The sequence below is a fragment of the Mustela nivalis genome (genome assembly GCF_964662115.1).
Source record: "Mustela nivalis genome assembly, chromosome: 18".
Classification (NCBI taxonomy): domain Eukaryota; kingdom Metazoa; phylum Chordata; class Mammalia; order Carnivora; family Mustelidae; genus Mustela; species Mustela nivalis.
This window is the reverse complement of record NC_139037.1, coordinates 41,869,267-41,884,869: the sequence shown is the minus strand read 5'-3', so window position 1 is coordinate 41,884,869 and position 15,603 is coordinate 41,869,267. Positions and strand designations below refer to the sequence as shown.

The following is a 15,603-nucleotide window of genomic DNA, read 5'->3' as shown; positions in this document are numbered from 1 at the left end:
CTGCCTCATCCCATTTCTTCCTCCCTGATGCTCGGGCTCCCTCTCTGTTTCAACACAGACTCTCAGACTCACAATTACAGCTCATTACCCTATCGGTGGCTGGCCCTGAGTCATGAGGGAGGGACTCTGGGCTCCCTAGCCCCGTCACCTTCTCCCAGGCCACAGTATAAGGAGTAGCGGCAGGGAGGAGGACTCTGGGAAGGCAGGGGAGTCTGGGAAAGGAGAGAGAAGGCTGCGGACTTAGAGGAACGGGGAGTGAGTCAGGAGGAAGAACACAGAGAAAGGCACACGCAGACACGGGGGTAGAGGAAGGACAAAGAGAAGAAAACTTGGGTCAGAAGAAAATAGGAGGGAAAGGAGTGAGGCAGAGATGAAGTCACAGGGCTCCCTGGCCTGCCTCCTGCTGGCCCTGTGCCTGGGCAGTGGGGAGGCTGGCCCACTGCTGCGAGGAGGGGAGAGGGCTGCAGCAGGTGCTGGGGATGCCTTGGGACATGGGGTAGGACATGCCATTGGACAAGGGGTGGGAGATGCTATTAGCCATGGAGTCGAAGAGGCTGTTGGCCAAGGGGCTGGAGAGGCAGCTGGCTCTGTAGCCAGAGAAGTCATGGGTCATGGCATGGGGGAGGCAGCCCGTGCCCTTGGAAATACTGGGGGCGAGGCTGGCAGACAGGCTGAGAACATCATTCGACGTGGAGAAGATGCTCTCCACAGCTCCTGGCAGGGGATGCCTGGCAGCAACGGTGCTTGGGTGAGTAGCGGGCAGCTGGCTGTGGAAATGGAAGGCTGTGGGCAGTTGGGTTGAGAATCTTGGAAATCAGTTGGAAGGATGACTGGGTCTCTTATTTGTGGCTGTGTTTTCCTTCCATGGGATGATGCCTCCTTCTTCCACCATGCTGGGGTCTCCCTCTACCTGCCTCTGCCTATGTCCTGCTGTGCCTGCCCTCCCTTATCACGGAGGGGGAAGGGCACACACACTCAGTGCAGGTGTGTGTTGTTCTTGCAGGGAACCGGTGGCCAGCCTCCATCCGGAGGCCATGGCATCTTTGGCTCCCAGGGTGGCTCTGGAGTCCACAGCCAAGGCAATTCTGGAGGTCCAGGGACTCCCTGGGGCCAGGGGTATCCCAGAGGTCCAGATGGCAGCTTTGGAACCCACTCTCAGGGAGGCTCCTGGGGCCAAGGAGGCAACGGAGGGTCTTTCAGCTCAGGCACCAACGCTCAGGTACAGTAACCACCCGAGCCCTGAGGCTTTCCACCTCCTGCCCTTCAAGCCCGTGCTCTCCACGCCTCCCTCATCTTACTGTCGGTACCCACACTCGGCTTCCTCCTCTCTGCAGGGGACTGTGGTCCAACCTGGTTACGGGTCAGTGAGAGGCAGCAACTCACATACAGAGGTAAGGGAAAGAGTATGGGGAGGAAGAGGGTGTCCAGGTGCGTGTGCCAGAAAGCAGGAGAGACGAAGAGGAAAGAAAGGCTGGGGGGTCAAGGTACAAGGCAGATTGGACAGGAAAGAGATGGGCTAGATGAGGGGGCCAGGAAGAGGGGGAGGGAAGTGGGATGGGTGTGGGGCAAAAACAGGTGGGGAAAGAAGGCCAAGCCACAGGAAACAGGAGAGCCCTGCCTGTGGCCATGGCTTTCACTGAAGTCTGGAAACTCACCTGTCCCTGGAAACTTTCCTCTGCAGTGCACCAACCCCCCACCATCCGGCTCAGGCGGAAGCTCTAGCAACTTCGGGGTAAGGGGATGGGCCGTCGGAGCATGTTGTGCAGGGAGTAGACAGAACATCGGCTCCCCTCAGACCGTGCTGTGGGGAATATGCTAGAGCCAGAGAGGGAGGGGAGGGAGGGAAGCAAACACTCCTGATATTCTCACTCTGGTCCCTTCCTGCCCCTTAGGGAGGCAGTGGTGGCAGCAGTGGCAGTGACAGTGGCAGCGGCAGCGGTGGCAGCGGTGGAGGCAATGGCCATGGTGGCAGCAGTGGCAGTGGTAGCAGCGGCAGCGGTAGCAGCGGTGGCAGCAACAGCGGCAGCAGTGGTGGCAGCAACAGCGGCAGCAGTGGTGGCAGCAACAGCGGCGGCAGCAGTGGCAGCAACAGCGGTGGAGGCAGCAGCGGTGGCAGCAACAGCGGCGGCAGCAGTTATGGACCCAGCTGGGTGAGTTCTACTCTGCTGCTCACCATCCCAGGTCTCCTCAGCTCCTGCTCCCCACCTTTGCAGCCCCCCAGGCAGGCTTCCTTACACAGCCGGCTCTCTGGGGCCTCAGCAGAGGTGCCCCCGCTGCTGCATCTGCTCACTCGGTTCCCTTCTGCCCAGCGCGGGTGGCGATGCCCTGCCTCCTGTCTAACCCACTCCTGCGGCCGCGCCCGCTTGGTGGATAGGTCTAGAGCTGGGGGTGGCAGAGGGGAGAAGAGAGGTGGATGCAGGAAACGGGCTTGGGAAGCTCCCAAGAGAACGGTGGCAGGCCCGTCGCACACACGGAGACAAGGACACGTACAGAGCTGGGGTGATAAATACAGGGCCCCTCTCAAAGGGCTGAGGGGACTGGGGGAAGAGCGGACTATAGCCTGGCAGCTGGCTTAGGGTGACTCTCCCAGAGGAGTCCTGCAAAAGCGGGAGCACAGTTGGCTCCCCCGGGTATCTGGGAAAGGTCTGAGGCAAGAAGGGGTAAGTAAGGAGAACAAGCCAGGTCACATAAGCTGCTTTAACTTACTGCTCCATATACTATCTGTTTTCCCTCCCAATCTAGGACCGTCCCTTAGAAAATTCTAGGAATTTTCAAAGCGGCTACTCAGGTTCACAGGTAAGGACTCTTGGGGTCCCTTCCTCTGCCTATGTTCCAGGAGAGGGAGGGGTAAGGAGAAGAAGGGGGAGGACAGGACAAGCCCTTAGGTGCCAGGATCAAGGCTCTTAAGATGTTAGGCTCCAAAGGCTTTTTGGCTTCTGGCATGTGGTAGGGGGAGAGGACGACAGCTCAAAATCCCCAAACTGTCCTGCATTTCCGAATACACTTGGTCATACCTGTCCTTTGTGCTCTGAATAACTTCCTTCACTGGCCAGCTGGCTCAAGATGGGAAGAGATGGAGGTTGGCAGAGGGGAGTAAAACAAATTATAATGTCCAGACAACGATCTGGTTCCCACTGAATCCTTTTAAGACCCTGTGTGGACTCATGTTCCCCTCGTAGGGATACAATACCGGCTCTTCCTGGGGTAGCAGTGGTGGCGGAAGTGGCAGTGGAAATAAACCTGGGGTGAGTGTCTGCTGAGTGCACTCGTGCACAGATCTGCCTCCTCTTCCTGGAGGGGAGGGGAGATAACAGGTGCTGAGGCTCCTTGGATGATGGGAGAGCTGGGAGAGCGCTGGCCAGAGCTGAGAATGGGGCCGAGGTGGGGTGGCTGCTGGCTAGCCTCAGGGTTAACTGATTCATGTGTGCTGCAGTGTGGGGGCTGCCCCTGGTGTCTAGGCGGCAACAGAGGGAAAGCTGTCTCTCTCTCTCTCACAGTGTGACAACCCAGGGAATGAAGTCCGCATATCCGGAGGATCTGGGGGTCAGGTGAGAGCCAAACTTGGGACTGTGCCCACTCCTGCTTGGCGCCACTCCTAAGGCTAACCTTCATCCCAGCCCTGTCCGTGGGAAAGAAACCAAACGCATACTCCTACAAATATTAAAAATCTCCAAAGTAATAATTAATTGCAAATCCTTACATGATATGCCTCACTTTATACCATGGAGGAGGCTATGAAAAATCACATAGAAACCAGTCCTTCTAGAAACATAATCACTTCAAGTGACCTACACCCACCCGGCCAGTAAACAGAAGGCCTGAACAGAATGCCATGACCTCTTCGACAGCATCTGGAAACTGGGTTTGGAATGCACAGACTTTCCTCCTAGTTATTCTGGAAATCTGGGCTTTCTGTCAGCATCTACAGCACTGACAAGAGGAAGTGTTGCACTAAGATCCCCACAAAGAGCCTAGAGATCTTGTGAAAACACAGGTTCTGAGTCAGCAGGCCTGGGGTGGGGCTGAGATTTTGGTTTCTACCAGGTTCTGGCAAGGCCGATGTGCACTGGTGTGAGCACAGCCGATGGGGAGAAGGCTCCCTGAATATTAGGCTCCTCGGATATTAAGGATAGTAATATGGGTAGGTAGGTGTTAGTTTCTTTTTTTTTTTTTTTAAAGATTTTATTTATTTATTTGACAGAGAGAAATCACAAGTAGATGGAGAGGCAGGCAGAGAGAGAGAGAGGAGGAAGCAGGCTCCCTGCCAAGCAGAGAGCCCGATGCGGGACTCGATCCCAGGACCCTGAGATCATGACCTGAGCTGAAGGCAGCGGCTTAACCCATTGAGCCACCCAGGTGCCCCTAGGTGTTAGTTTCTTAACTAACGATTCTTAACTAATGATTTCCTAACTAACTAACTTCCCGGCTTGTAACTGTTTCTAGCTCTTTGCATACCAAAGTCTTAAATATGTAGTCAAATATACCAGTCTCTTCTATGGTTTCTGCTCTTGAAAAGAAAAAGGCCTCGATTTTCTTCTAGAACTACTAATACATCTATACTTTCATTTTTTATATTTAACTCTTTAATCTACCAGGGCTTTACTTTGCTATATACAATCTAGTCCCATTCCTCAGTTCGGCTAGACTTGCCCCACATTTTGGATCAGAGCTGCGTGCTCTCTTATGAAGGGAAAACCAGATAAAAACAGAAGGGGGGTACCAGCTAGGTATAACTTGTGCCCCTTGAACCCTCCAAATATTTACCTGGTGTTGCCAGCCACACACATTGAATTGTTTACACCATTGATGTAAAATGTCACTTGTAAATACCTTCATACTTTGGGTTCTATCTGGTCAAACTGACTCCATCTGTTCCGTGACAAGGCTTTCTTTATGGTACATTAATATCCGCCAGTATAGGTCATCCAGTGTTTTTTCACCTATCATTTTCTTTTAACATTTTAAAAACATTTTATTTATTTATTTGATACACAAAGAGAGAGAGATCACAAGTAGGCAGAGAGGCAGGCAGATAGAGGGGGAAGCAAGCTCCCTGCTGAGCAGTGAGCCCGATGTGGGGCTTGATCCCAGGACCCTGAGATCATGACCTGAGCCCGAGGCAGAGGCTTAACCCACTGAGCCACCCAGGCACCCTCACCTATTCTTAAACATTTATTCTTCCAGATGAATTCCAAGATTATTTTGGCCAATTCCAAAAGAGAACTCCATGAGGACTATTAGAGGAACTGTACTAAATCAATACAGAAAGGTGCAGGGAGGGACCTAAGATCTAAAACAATGATCTCTGTTGCACTGTCTCATCCCTCAGGGCTTTGGAGGACAGGGAGGTTCCGGCGGCTATGGCGACATCAGGGTAAGGAGATGACCGGCACTGAGAGTAGAGACCGGTGGCGGGAGATGGGATGGAGGTCTCCTTTGCAACAGCAATGCTAACAGAGCTGATAGTCTTGCACCCAAGCTGGTCTTGATCTTAGCTCAGGGAATTCATCTCAGCACCGGGAAAGTGGGACTGAAGAAGTGCCTCCCTCTAACTTAGGAGGAGAGGAACTAGAGGACTTCTGTGCCACTAGGCTCCCACTGACTCTCCAGCCAGTGGCCCCTTTCTGACCAATGTGACACATCTGCCCAGACCATGGCTTACAGTTTGCATCAGTTTAGTCCAACAGTCTGGCTGGCTTCTGCCTCAAAACCAGGGGACAGTTCAGATACTTTGGTGGCAAAGGCCCTTCCCGTTAGATTTTGGGAAGTTGCGGAAGTGAATATAAAGAGATGGTTATGTTGCCAATTGAGTAATAACCCAATCCACAGGAAGTTGAAGCAAGATTTTCCAGGGAGAAGAGCCTCTCTTGGGGATCTGGGAAATCTGCTGGGTTTGTGCCCTGATTCAGGAGGCCCTTGCCCACATCCTGCTATCTTGCCCTCTCATCCTACATGAGCCCTCCACAGACTCTCTTCCATTTTCTCTCTGTAGGAAATAAGCAAAGAGGGCAGTCGTCTAGTTGGGGGTCCCCAAGACAATTATCAGGTGAGCACAGATGGTTTTAGGAGAAGGGCTGGTAAAGTGTGGGGACAGAACACTAAGGAATGGGGAAAAGAAAGAGAAACATCAGTACCTTCTTGCAAGCTGCCCTGACTCTGTGTTGAGTGACCACCAGGAGACTAGACAGGGGTCTGTGATCCCCGTCTCCTTGGTTCATCCATTCCTCTCCCTTCTACAAACTACGATCATCACTGTGTATTATCACTGAGAGGGAAACACAGCCAAAAGTAACAGGAGAATGGTCAAGGGGCTATTTTTGGAAACCATACTTTAGAAGTGTTAACCTCTGAGTTAGAAAGCAGTGACCTCTCAGTTAGAAGACGGGGCTTCAGAGGACAGCTGTCCCACCTGTCTGTCGTCTGTGCATCTTCAGGCAGGGTAGTTGGCCTCTCTGAGCCTGGGCTTCCTCTCGGGTAAAATGGGGATGGCAAAACCTAACTAGCTCCACGCCACAGTTACTGCAGAGCTTTCTGCATCGTGACCAGAGCAAAGTGATTCAGGATCTGGACACGGGAGTCCGACAAGGAAAAAGAACCTGAGGCATGAGGCTGGACAGCTCTGAGTTTGCTTCGCTCCTCTGTTAAGTGGAGACGTCTCCACACAGGAATATGGCAGGATAAGGCACTGTGCTAGGCACGTGATGGGACTACACATGAGCTCCCAGCAGTCTTTTTGGGACAGGCTTTGGGGGGAGGCAGAATAAGAATATGATTCAAAGGAATGGGCAGGGCTATTCTAGAAAAAAGTGGCAGAACATTCCAAGAAGGTGGGAATTCCTATTGCTGTGTGAGAAAAGAGAGGAGGTGACTTTACCCAGAGTACACAGAGCCTGAGCAAAGGCAGAGCTGGTGGGCCCGGAGCAGGCTAATAGCGGGCATGCGTGACAGGAGGCACAGGCCTTGAACAGTAGTCCCCCCTTCCTACCCAGTGGCAAGGGCCCAGCGGAAGAGGTGAAGCTGTCAGTGGGATCAATACCTTGGTGAGTGGAGGCATAACCCCACCTTTGGCCGGGACCATGGCATCAAGTGATCCCTTGCCTCCCCTCCGGACCCTCAGAGCACCCGCCCCTGCCTCTTGCTCACAGGGTGGGTTCCTACTCTTATCCCCTTTCTCTTTGGTTCCTTAGAACTCTCAGTCATCTCCTGGGATCTTCAATTTTGACACTTTCTGGAAGGTGAGTTCAACAAGATCTCTCTAGCCACTCTCTCGAGGAAAATCGAAGTTCTGTCCCTCTGCCCTGTGGGCTTGAAGCCCTCTTTAAAGAAAGACCGACTGTCAGTGGTGGTCCTTGACCTCTTGCCCTGAGGTCCTGAGACAACATTACATCACATTACAACTCAATTTGCCATTTTCCTCTTTTTTTTTTTTTTTAAATCTCTGCAGAATTTTAAATCCAAGCTGGGTTTCATTAACTGGGATGCCATAAACAAGGTAAGGGCTAGAAGGCCGTGTCATTCGATCTTTGTGGGAGAGGGAAAGAGAGAAGAAAGCGAACTGCTACCCCCTAACCTGGGGAGCTGGGGAAGTGACGATGGCAGTGGAAGGGGCGTTCTGTCCAGGGCTTAAAAAAAAGGACAAAAACAAAGAGGAAGGAGGCAGAGGCAAGAAGAGGGTAGTTTGGAAACAGCTAGGAGTCCGGGAAGAGGAAGGAATGGGCCTCTTTTATGTCTCAACACACAAACTGAACAGGTGTCAACCTCAGTTTCTCCTTTGAGACCTGGAAGGTTAAGGGGAGAGTGAGGAAGCCTAGTCCTTGCAGGGGAAGGACTTAACAGTCCGGAGGAGCTAGAGGCCCCAGGAGGAATGACACTGAGAAAGAAGGGAAGGAAAATGATTATGTGCCCAGTGCCTGCTGGGTGCCAGGTATTCTGGGCCCTGGGTGTGCATAGGTTGAAGAGGCACTTGGAGCCCAGAACCCTCTTCTCCTTCCCCCCTGCCCATCCCTTCCACATTCAGGGATCCCTTGGCCAGGCTGATCTGACGCCTAAATAGCAGACATGCCTCCAGAGCAGAGGCAGGCCGATAATCCGAACAAACTCCAAAGGCAGAAGTTGCAAGTGACAGCCAACGGATGTGCTTTGTTTGAGCCACTGTTCTGTTTTTGTTTTTGTTTTTTAATTTTAAAAACACTATGAATTAGTTGCCAAAGTTTAAAAATTGAGAGGTTCTACAAAGTGACTTGAAATTCTGACTTCTCTTGGAAAATGAGGCAACACTGGGCCCCTCTTTCCTCGAGCTCTAATGGACAGCTGCTCTAATGAATAGCGGCTGTTTCTCTCCTGCAGCCACATGCCTGCTGCCCAGCAGTCACCCCAGCAGCTGAGCTTCTGACCCTTACAGTAGAAGAAGGAAGACAAGGATCCCTGCCCTCTAAAACTCGTGGGGGATACTGGTGGTGGTAGGCAGGGAGGTGAAGAGAAAGCCCCAAACTCAGGCAAGGCCAAGTCTGCGCCTTGGGGAAGAAGGTGGGAGAGCGAAAGATGTGGGAGGCAGAAGTTCCCAGGTGCAGGGCAGTGCAGTTTTGGATGAACTAAAAGAGCCAAATGGACTTTTCTGTTTTAAAGGAAACGGTGTCTGAGAGGGGCAAGACTCCTTACTGTGGATCTCGGGGAGACCAGGCCCCCAAACATGAGGAGCTTAGGGTCAGAGGCACAGATGGATACTTCCCCAGGGGCCAGAAAGGCAGTGAACATTGGGGGGCGGGCGGTGGGCAGTAAAGGGAGTGCTCACAGTTAGGCAGGATCCATTTGGGGCAGCTTCCCCAGAAGCAGATCTAAGAAGGGGAGCAGGACAGAGATTGGCAGAGAGGAGAACAGAAGGCCCATCTCCTTAACAGGGAGGGAGCTGAGCACTGGGGCCAGACTGAGCAGTGACAACAGGGAGACTATACGTAACAGTTCTTGGCAAGTAAGAGTTGTTCCATCCCAAACTGGAATTTCTGGATTTGGCTGGATGACAGCCACCCTGGGCAAAAAGATCCTTGCCGATTTCGGGAGCAAAGGCCTGATCCACCCGACTTGGCCCATTAGGTCCTGAATTCTTACTCCTTGAGCTTCCTCTTAGAACTTATTTCTTTGCCCAGGACGAGAGCTTTCGCACCCCATGACTTCCAGACAAGGAGCTACCAGATGGATGGAAGCCCCCAACCCCTTCTTAAAACCCCACTACTCCACCACTAATCTCAATCCTTATCCTTGAAATAAACCGTAGCTGCCCCACACTCCTGGTCTCTGGTCCTTTCTTACGTCTCCATTGTCATTCCAGGGGGGTTGGAAGGGTCATCCACAGCCCTGCAGCTTTGGGCAATGGGCTGGGGGTCCTGGTCCTGTCCTGAGGTTTGGCTGCAGTGAGGTTCTGTCAGAGGCTGGGGAAGCAGGGAGAGTGAAGAGCGTGGTGTGTGTAGGGGGGAGGGGGGCTGGTTAGCGGCTACCGAGATCTAGTCTCTCTTTCCCGCTCTGCTTCCAAAAGCAATTTACTAGTGTTCCTAAGACACCCCAGCTTCCCTCCAAACCTTAGTCATGATGAAATTCTGAAGGCTGAGTGATGGTGGTAGCGGGAATAGGGGTATAGGTGAGCAGGAGGCCAAGCTCCCTGCTCACCCCTACCCCACCTTTCCTCCACAGGGCCAAGTCCCACGCCCCAGCACACGCGCCCTGCTCTACTTCAGCCGACTCTGGGAGGTAGGAGATCTCTCACTTTTCAGAGAACTGGGGATCTGGTCATCTGTCCCTTTCCCCACCTCCCTCAAGCTCCAGCCCACCTGTCACAAAATTCGCCCTTTTTTTCCTTGTGAGATGGGCAAACTCGCCCAAATACCATCAGAAGTGCTAACACCCTCAAGCTCCAGTATGCTTATCTTCATCTAACCCCAAACCACACCCAGGTGCCAAAACCCATTCTTGCACCTTTCCAACAAGCTGCCATACTCCTCGCTCTGAGCCCTACTCACCTCTTCTCCTCCCTCTAGGATTTCAAACACAACACCCCTTTCCTGAACTGGAAAGCCATTATTGAGGTAAGGGTGGCAGAACTGCTCATTCTGGAAGCCCAGCTCTGGGGACATGGGACCTGGGCTCTTGGCAATGGCTTGCATTCAGTCCCTTTCGCTTACCTTCCCTGCTGAGGGAGCTCCTCCCTCTCTTCCCACTCTCCTCCCTTTCTGCTAAGTGGGGGTGGGGTAGGAGAGAGAAGCTAGTGAGTCACTGCTGAAGGAGTAGGGTGGGCGGTCCTCCTTGGGATAAAAACTGAAGCCAAGGACAGGGGCCTTCACAGGCGCAGGAACATGAAGCCCGCCACCCTCTCTGCTCTGCTGCTGTTCCTGCTGGGCGTGGCCTGGCTCAGGGGGAGCCACAGCTGGGTGGGTACTGCAGGGTGAGCAGGGGAGGGGATGTGAGGTGGGGAAGAGAGAGGGGCCTGGAGCTGGGGCCAACTCTCAGGACTGGAAAAGGGGTGTTAAGGAGGAAAGCTGAAAGGAAACAGGAGGCATGAGGGGAGCAGGTCAGGCAGTGGTCAAGTGTGAGCAGGTGCAGAAGGTCTGAATATATGGGTTCTCGGAAGGAGGGGTCCTGCAGAAGGCCGCATCTTGATTCTTCCTGGCCAGTGGCCTTTGGGCACAGAGGTTAAGGTTGCCCACTCACTCATCCGTGTGGGCCAGGTACCCGAGGCTGGACAGGTGGGGCCATGCAAAGGGGGAGGTCAGGGCCCTCCAGGTGCGTGTTGTCATGCACTCATGAATGACCAGTGTGCCTCGTTGTCTGAGGGAAATCTAAATTTAGGTATTCACAACTATTTAAAAATGCAGACCATGCAAAAAATCCCTGGAGGCCTGTGGTCAAGCCGTTTGTGGTCAAGACCTCGGTGTTAGGGCTAAGAGTGGGGCTACAATTCAGTAGGAGTTAAGTTGGAGTTAGGAGGAACACCCTAACTCTGTGGGGGAGGGGGAGGGTGGGAGTGGGGGTTCCAAGTGTGAGAGGTGGTAATCACAGAAGCTAAACTTCTCTCCTGCTGCTGAGAATTTTCCTCTTGCCTCGACTGCAGAGGGGAAGGGCCCATGCACCTGCGCTGTGTCTCACGTGGCCTCATGGGTTTTCTTGCATTTCTCCCCTTTCGCTCTCCTTTGGCTCAGTGTGAATCTAATCACCTCACTCTGCCTCTGTTTGCTGAGGATAGCATCCCATTCTTCCAGGAGCCCTGTGGGAACAGTGTTTGTGAATAGGAATTACAGGGCTAAGGAGGGAGCAGGGTTTGGTGTCGGTAGAAGGTGGGTTGGGGCTGAGGGGCCGTGTCTGCCCCAAAGCTGCCTACGTAGGCACTGCTCACTTGCCATTCCTGCTCTGTCCGAGGCTGGCCTGCCAGAGCTCCAAGTGCGTGGGTGGGGGCAATTGCCTCGCTCCCCCACACTGAGTGTAGAAATCTGTCCTGTATCTATTGGGGTCATCAGTGTCCTCAGGCTCACTGGCTTCTCTGGAAGCACTGCTGATCCTGGACCATGGAGAGGGGTGCAGCGGGATGCGTGGGGGTTGGTGCTTGTGCGGGAGGACAGGGCCTGAGTGACAGGCTGCTGGAGCCCTGCGAGTCGGGCAGGGCTCCAGGGACCTTGGACAAAGACCCCTTCATGGAGACTCTCTCCCTTCAAGGGTGCCGATGCATCGCTCCAGAAGAGGTCGGGCGGTGCCGGTCAGGTGAGTCTCTCTGCCCTCAGACTGACGTTGACGGTCCCAGGTCCCTCTCAGTCTGGTTCTCGGGGCTGGCCAATCTGAAATTCTCTCTCCTCCACACCCCCATGCTGTTGTTTTCTCAGTCTGGCGGAGGATGGCAAGAAGTGGCCGCTGTGACTTCTAAGGTAAGACATCTGCCACCGGACCACCTGATTCAAACCACGCTCATTTCCCTGGTCTCCTGCCTTCACTTCCCAAAGTGATACTTGAGGAGATGCGAGAGGTACCAGGGAAGGAGGAGGCAGGGCCACTCACACTATAAGGGAGGTGAGGCTATGGGCTCTGGCTGGCTGAAGGAGATTCTATAGAAAAAAAATGCATGACACAAGGAAGGAAGGCAGGGTTTGGAAACAGGTCTGGTCCAGGCCAAGAACCGGTGTGTTTATTCCACAGCAAAATGCCCTCATCCCTTCTCTCTCTACCCCCGTGCTTTCTTCCACAGAATACCTATAACCAGCAGGCATACCCTACTTCTTCTGGTGGACAGTACTCAGCCAAGATCCCCTCTAAGGTAAGACTCCCAACTGCCTTATTTCCCCACTGGGGTCTCTGCATGGGGTGGGGGGGGGCATTGAGGGGCTTTCATGGCCAGGCTGAGCTGAGGCCGAGGCAGAATCCTGTTCATTTTGACAGTCATGTCTCTCCGCCCCTGCGTAGGGAGACTCAGGCTCCTTGAGAGCCATTTGGAAGTGGAGGGTGGGAGGTTCAATGTTCTTCACTCCCACCCACTCAGAAAAGGTTACAAGGGGGCAGCAGCTGTGTCGCATGCCCTGGAGAAAACTGGGAACCAGCATCCTCTCAAAGAGGGATATACAGCTCTAAAAAAACCTCACATGACACACAGCAAAACAAGTAGCCTTCCCATGTAGTAGAGTCTGCTCCCTCTGCCTCTGTAACTGCTGACATTTGTTCATGGGATGCGTGGAAGGCGAGAGGAGGGCACACTAACACTTAGGGGAGGCTTGCCCAGAAACTTGTGGTTGGTGGGAAAATTAATGTTTTGTTCCACAAAGGGAATAACAGGGAAAAAAAAAAAAAACCCAACCCTGAGAATTTTGTTTCATTCAGATGCAAAGAAAGCAACCTTATATATTCAATAAATGAACACGCTAAATACTAATTAGACTGGTGAAGAAAAAACAGGTGCTATTTCCCGCCATCTCTCAGAACAAGGAGAACAAGGAAGCCCCTGGCCTCAGGGACGGGACTTATACTGAGAGATCAGGAGTCACCTCCTGACTGGGAATGGGTGAAGTAGTAGTTAATGCTGTCCGTGGGTATCCACTCGCTAATTTCCATCCATCTATCTCCCTATCTACCTTCTGTTCACTCTGCTTGGCCAGTGTGTGCTCATCTTGGGTAAATGTACTTAGGATGATAAATCTGCCTTGAAAAGAAGTCCATGGGCTGAATGTCCACAGTCAGACCCAAGGGCCTCCGAGATAAACTGGGTCTGAGCCTGCCCCTGCCATCGGGTCCCTCCTGGGCCCCGAGAACAAGGCAGAGGTCACTGTAGCCCCACATCACCTCCTCTGATCTCTTTCCAGGGGATAACCACGCCTTCTTCCTCGGTGAGTAGTGAGGCCGAGAAAATCGGGCTCCTGGGTGCCTGGGTGGCTCAGTGGGTTGAGCCGCTGCCTTCGGCTCAGGTCGTGATCTCAGGGTCCTGGGATCGAGTCCCGCATTGGGCTTTCTGCTCAGCAGGGAGCCTGCTTCCCTCTCTCTCTCTCTGCCTGCCTCTCTGTCTACTGTGATCTCTGTCTGTCAGATAAACAAATAAAATCTTTAAAAAAAAAAAGAAAAGAAAAAAAGAAAATTGGGCTCCTGAGAGAAGGGATCTGGGTCCAGAGGGCATGCAGGGCCAGGGTCAGGGCCATGACCACTCAAATGTTCTCTATGTCCCACAGGCTTCCCGGGTGCGCCCTGGCCTGCTGCAGTGGGTGAAGTTCTGGTAGGTGAGTGTCAGAGCAAGTGGTGCAGGCCTCCATCCAGGAGCTGAGAAGCAGCCACCCCAGGGGGCAGGGCTGGGGTCTTGGCATTTGCTTTGCTTTGGGTGGATGCTCTAAAGGCATGGAGAAGGAGACCCCAACGGAGAAAGACTCATTAGGAAACCAGTGAGGACACTCGGAAAGCACCCTCTGAGTACCGATGGAAGGCCCGCCAGAGGCCCCTGCCGTGCAGGGACAGCCAGAGGGAAGGTGGAGGGGAGGGACGGGACAGAAGGTTCTGGGAGAACTGCAGGAGGAAGTGAGTAGCCAGTGGGGAAGGGCAATAGATTAGCTTGGCAGAACCACAAAATCTGTTTCAGGGAGGAGCAAGAGTAAGGGGCCACGCAGGTGAAACAGATAGGACACCAAAAAACTGGGAGAGCAGAGGCTGGATGAAAGGATACCTGGTTTCAGCACGTTCAGGAATAGCTGAATTCTACCATTTGGTCTTGTCTTTTCTTCTAGAAAATTACTTCCAATCAGGACCGATGCCCTGAACATCAGCTGTCAAGGAGACCATCTGTGCCCTGCCCCCAACTCTCTCCCTGTGTCAGACCTGGCCTGGGTGCTGACACCTGCTTTTTCTAGGTTGGGGACTTGGTCTGTCTGTCCCTCGTTTCTTCTAACTGTGAGGTCTCCTTGTCCAGCAACCTCATCGGATAAACCTGCCACTTTGTTCACCTACTCCGTTTTGTGACCTCAAGTCACTGAAACAATTCTTCAGGAGAAGCTTCCTACTTTTGAGTTTCTTTGTGGAAATAAAATATGAATCTTGTTTCCTTACAATTTCCCACACTGTGTTCTTTAATGTTAGGCTGATGGCCTGATCAGGGAGAATGGAAGTGATCTGGGGGCAGATAATTTGCCTTCCTGCTGAGAGAGGTAAACCAAAGGGGGGAATTGAGAGAGGTAAGACCTGGGTGGTCCTGACAAGCAGTAGTTAGCTGCTCTCCCTGTGCCTCAGTTTCTTCATTGTAAGACATCATCTCGGCCCAGCCTACATCCGAATGCCATGCCCCCCCGCTGAGGCGTTCAAAGGTGTTCTGCTAGCCTGAAAAGGCAAGAGGGGAGTCATCCACATCAGGAAGTGGAAGTAAAGAGGGTTTTCAAGTGAGGAGGCCAGTCCCAGAGGGTCAGGAAGGTGCAAGAACAGAGGCCAGGGGCTAGCACAGCACATGCCCCAGCCTTGTAAACACATGGAGGTGTGGATGAGACTGTGTGCTTAGGAAGATGTGGGCAAGTGGCTCATAACCAGCCCAGTGCCTTGTTGTATGCAGTGGCTCTGCGTCTCTGGAATACAGAGGGGGTGGCGGAGACTTCTACTCTATGAATGTGCCAAGGAAACAGGCAGAGGTTCTTGGCACAGGCTGAGCCCAGGCTTATCCCAAGCCTAGCAACGCTGCAGACAGGCCTGGAGAGTCCGCACTGAGAGTCTCCGAGTCAAAATCCCGTCAAGGCCATAAAATGTCTCCAAATTAGGGAGTCCCCATCACTCATCCCCGACATCCCTGCAGGGACCCAGGAAGAAAAAGGAGGACAGAAAGCACCCTGCCAGCCTAGGCGATTCTCTCTGAGATTGCAGGTTCCCCGAGGGCACAGCTCCTGTCTGCCTTGGTCATCATCGCTCCATCCTCAGCACTGACCACAGTACCTGACAAAGGGTGGGCCTCAAATAGTTGGTGAATAAGTGAAAAAAACATGTTCCAAAATGAACTTGGGGAAACTGTCTTGATTAAACCCATCTGGGCGAGAGAAAGATGAAGACCATTCCTTTACCCTGCATCCCCCTTTCAGTTTTGTCCTTAAATTGGGGCTACCACTTCGTGGACATACCTCC

General features: G+C 53.0%; 1 protein-coding gene across 7 annotated transcripts; it reads left to right on the top strand.

Annotated features, from left to right (window-relative positions):
• Positions 1-196: 196 nt before the first annotated feature.
• DMKN (dermokine) lies at positions 197-14,552 on the top strand. Of its 7 annotated transcripts, none has more exons than XM_082708728.1 (22): positions 197-748; positions 1,004-1,219; positions 1,335-1,391; positions 1,682-1,732; positions 1,893-1,998; positions 2,101-2,150; positions 2,743-2,796; positions 3,180-3,245; positions 3,498-3,548; positions 5,330-5,374; positions 5,993-6,046; positions 6,990-7,040; positions 7,188-7,235; positions 7,445-7,492; positions 9,685-9,741; positions 10,029-10,076; positions 11,698-11,742; positions 11,862-11,903; positions 12,221-12,289; positions 13,326-13,349; positions 13,686-13,733; positions 14,232-14,552. In XM_082708728.1, the coding sequence occupies exons 1-21, from the start codon at positions 371-373 to the stop codon at positions 13,731-13,733; spliced, it is 1,608 nt and encodes a 535-aa protein (XP_082564854.1). In that variant the 5' UTR covers positions 197-370; the 3' UTR covers positions 14,232-14,552. The 7 variants fall into 7 exon arrangements, with proteins under 7 accessions (XP_082564854.1, XP_082564852.1, XP_082564850.1 ...); XM_082708726.1 differs by having other exon boundaries at positions 1,893-2,052; XM_082708724.1 differs by having other exon boundaries at positions 1,893-2,150.
• Positions 14,553-15,603: the final 1,051 nt, after the last annotated feature.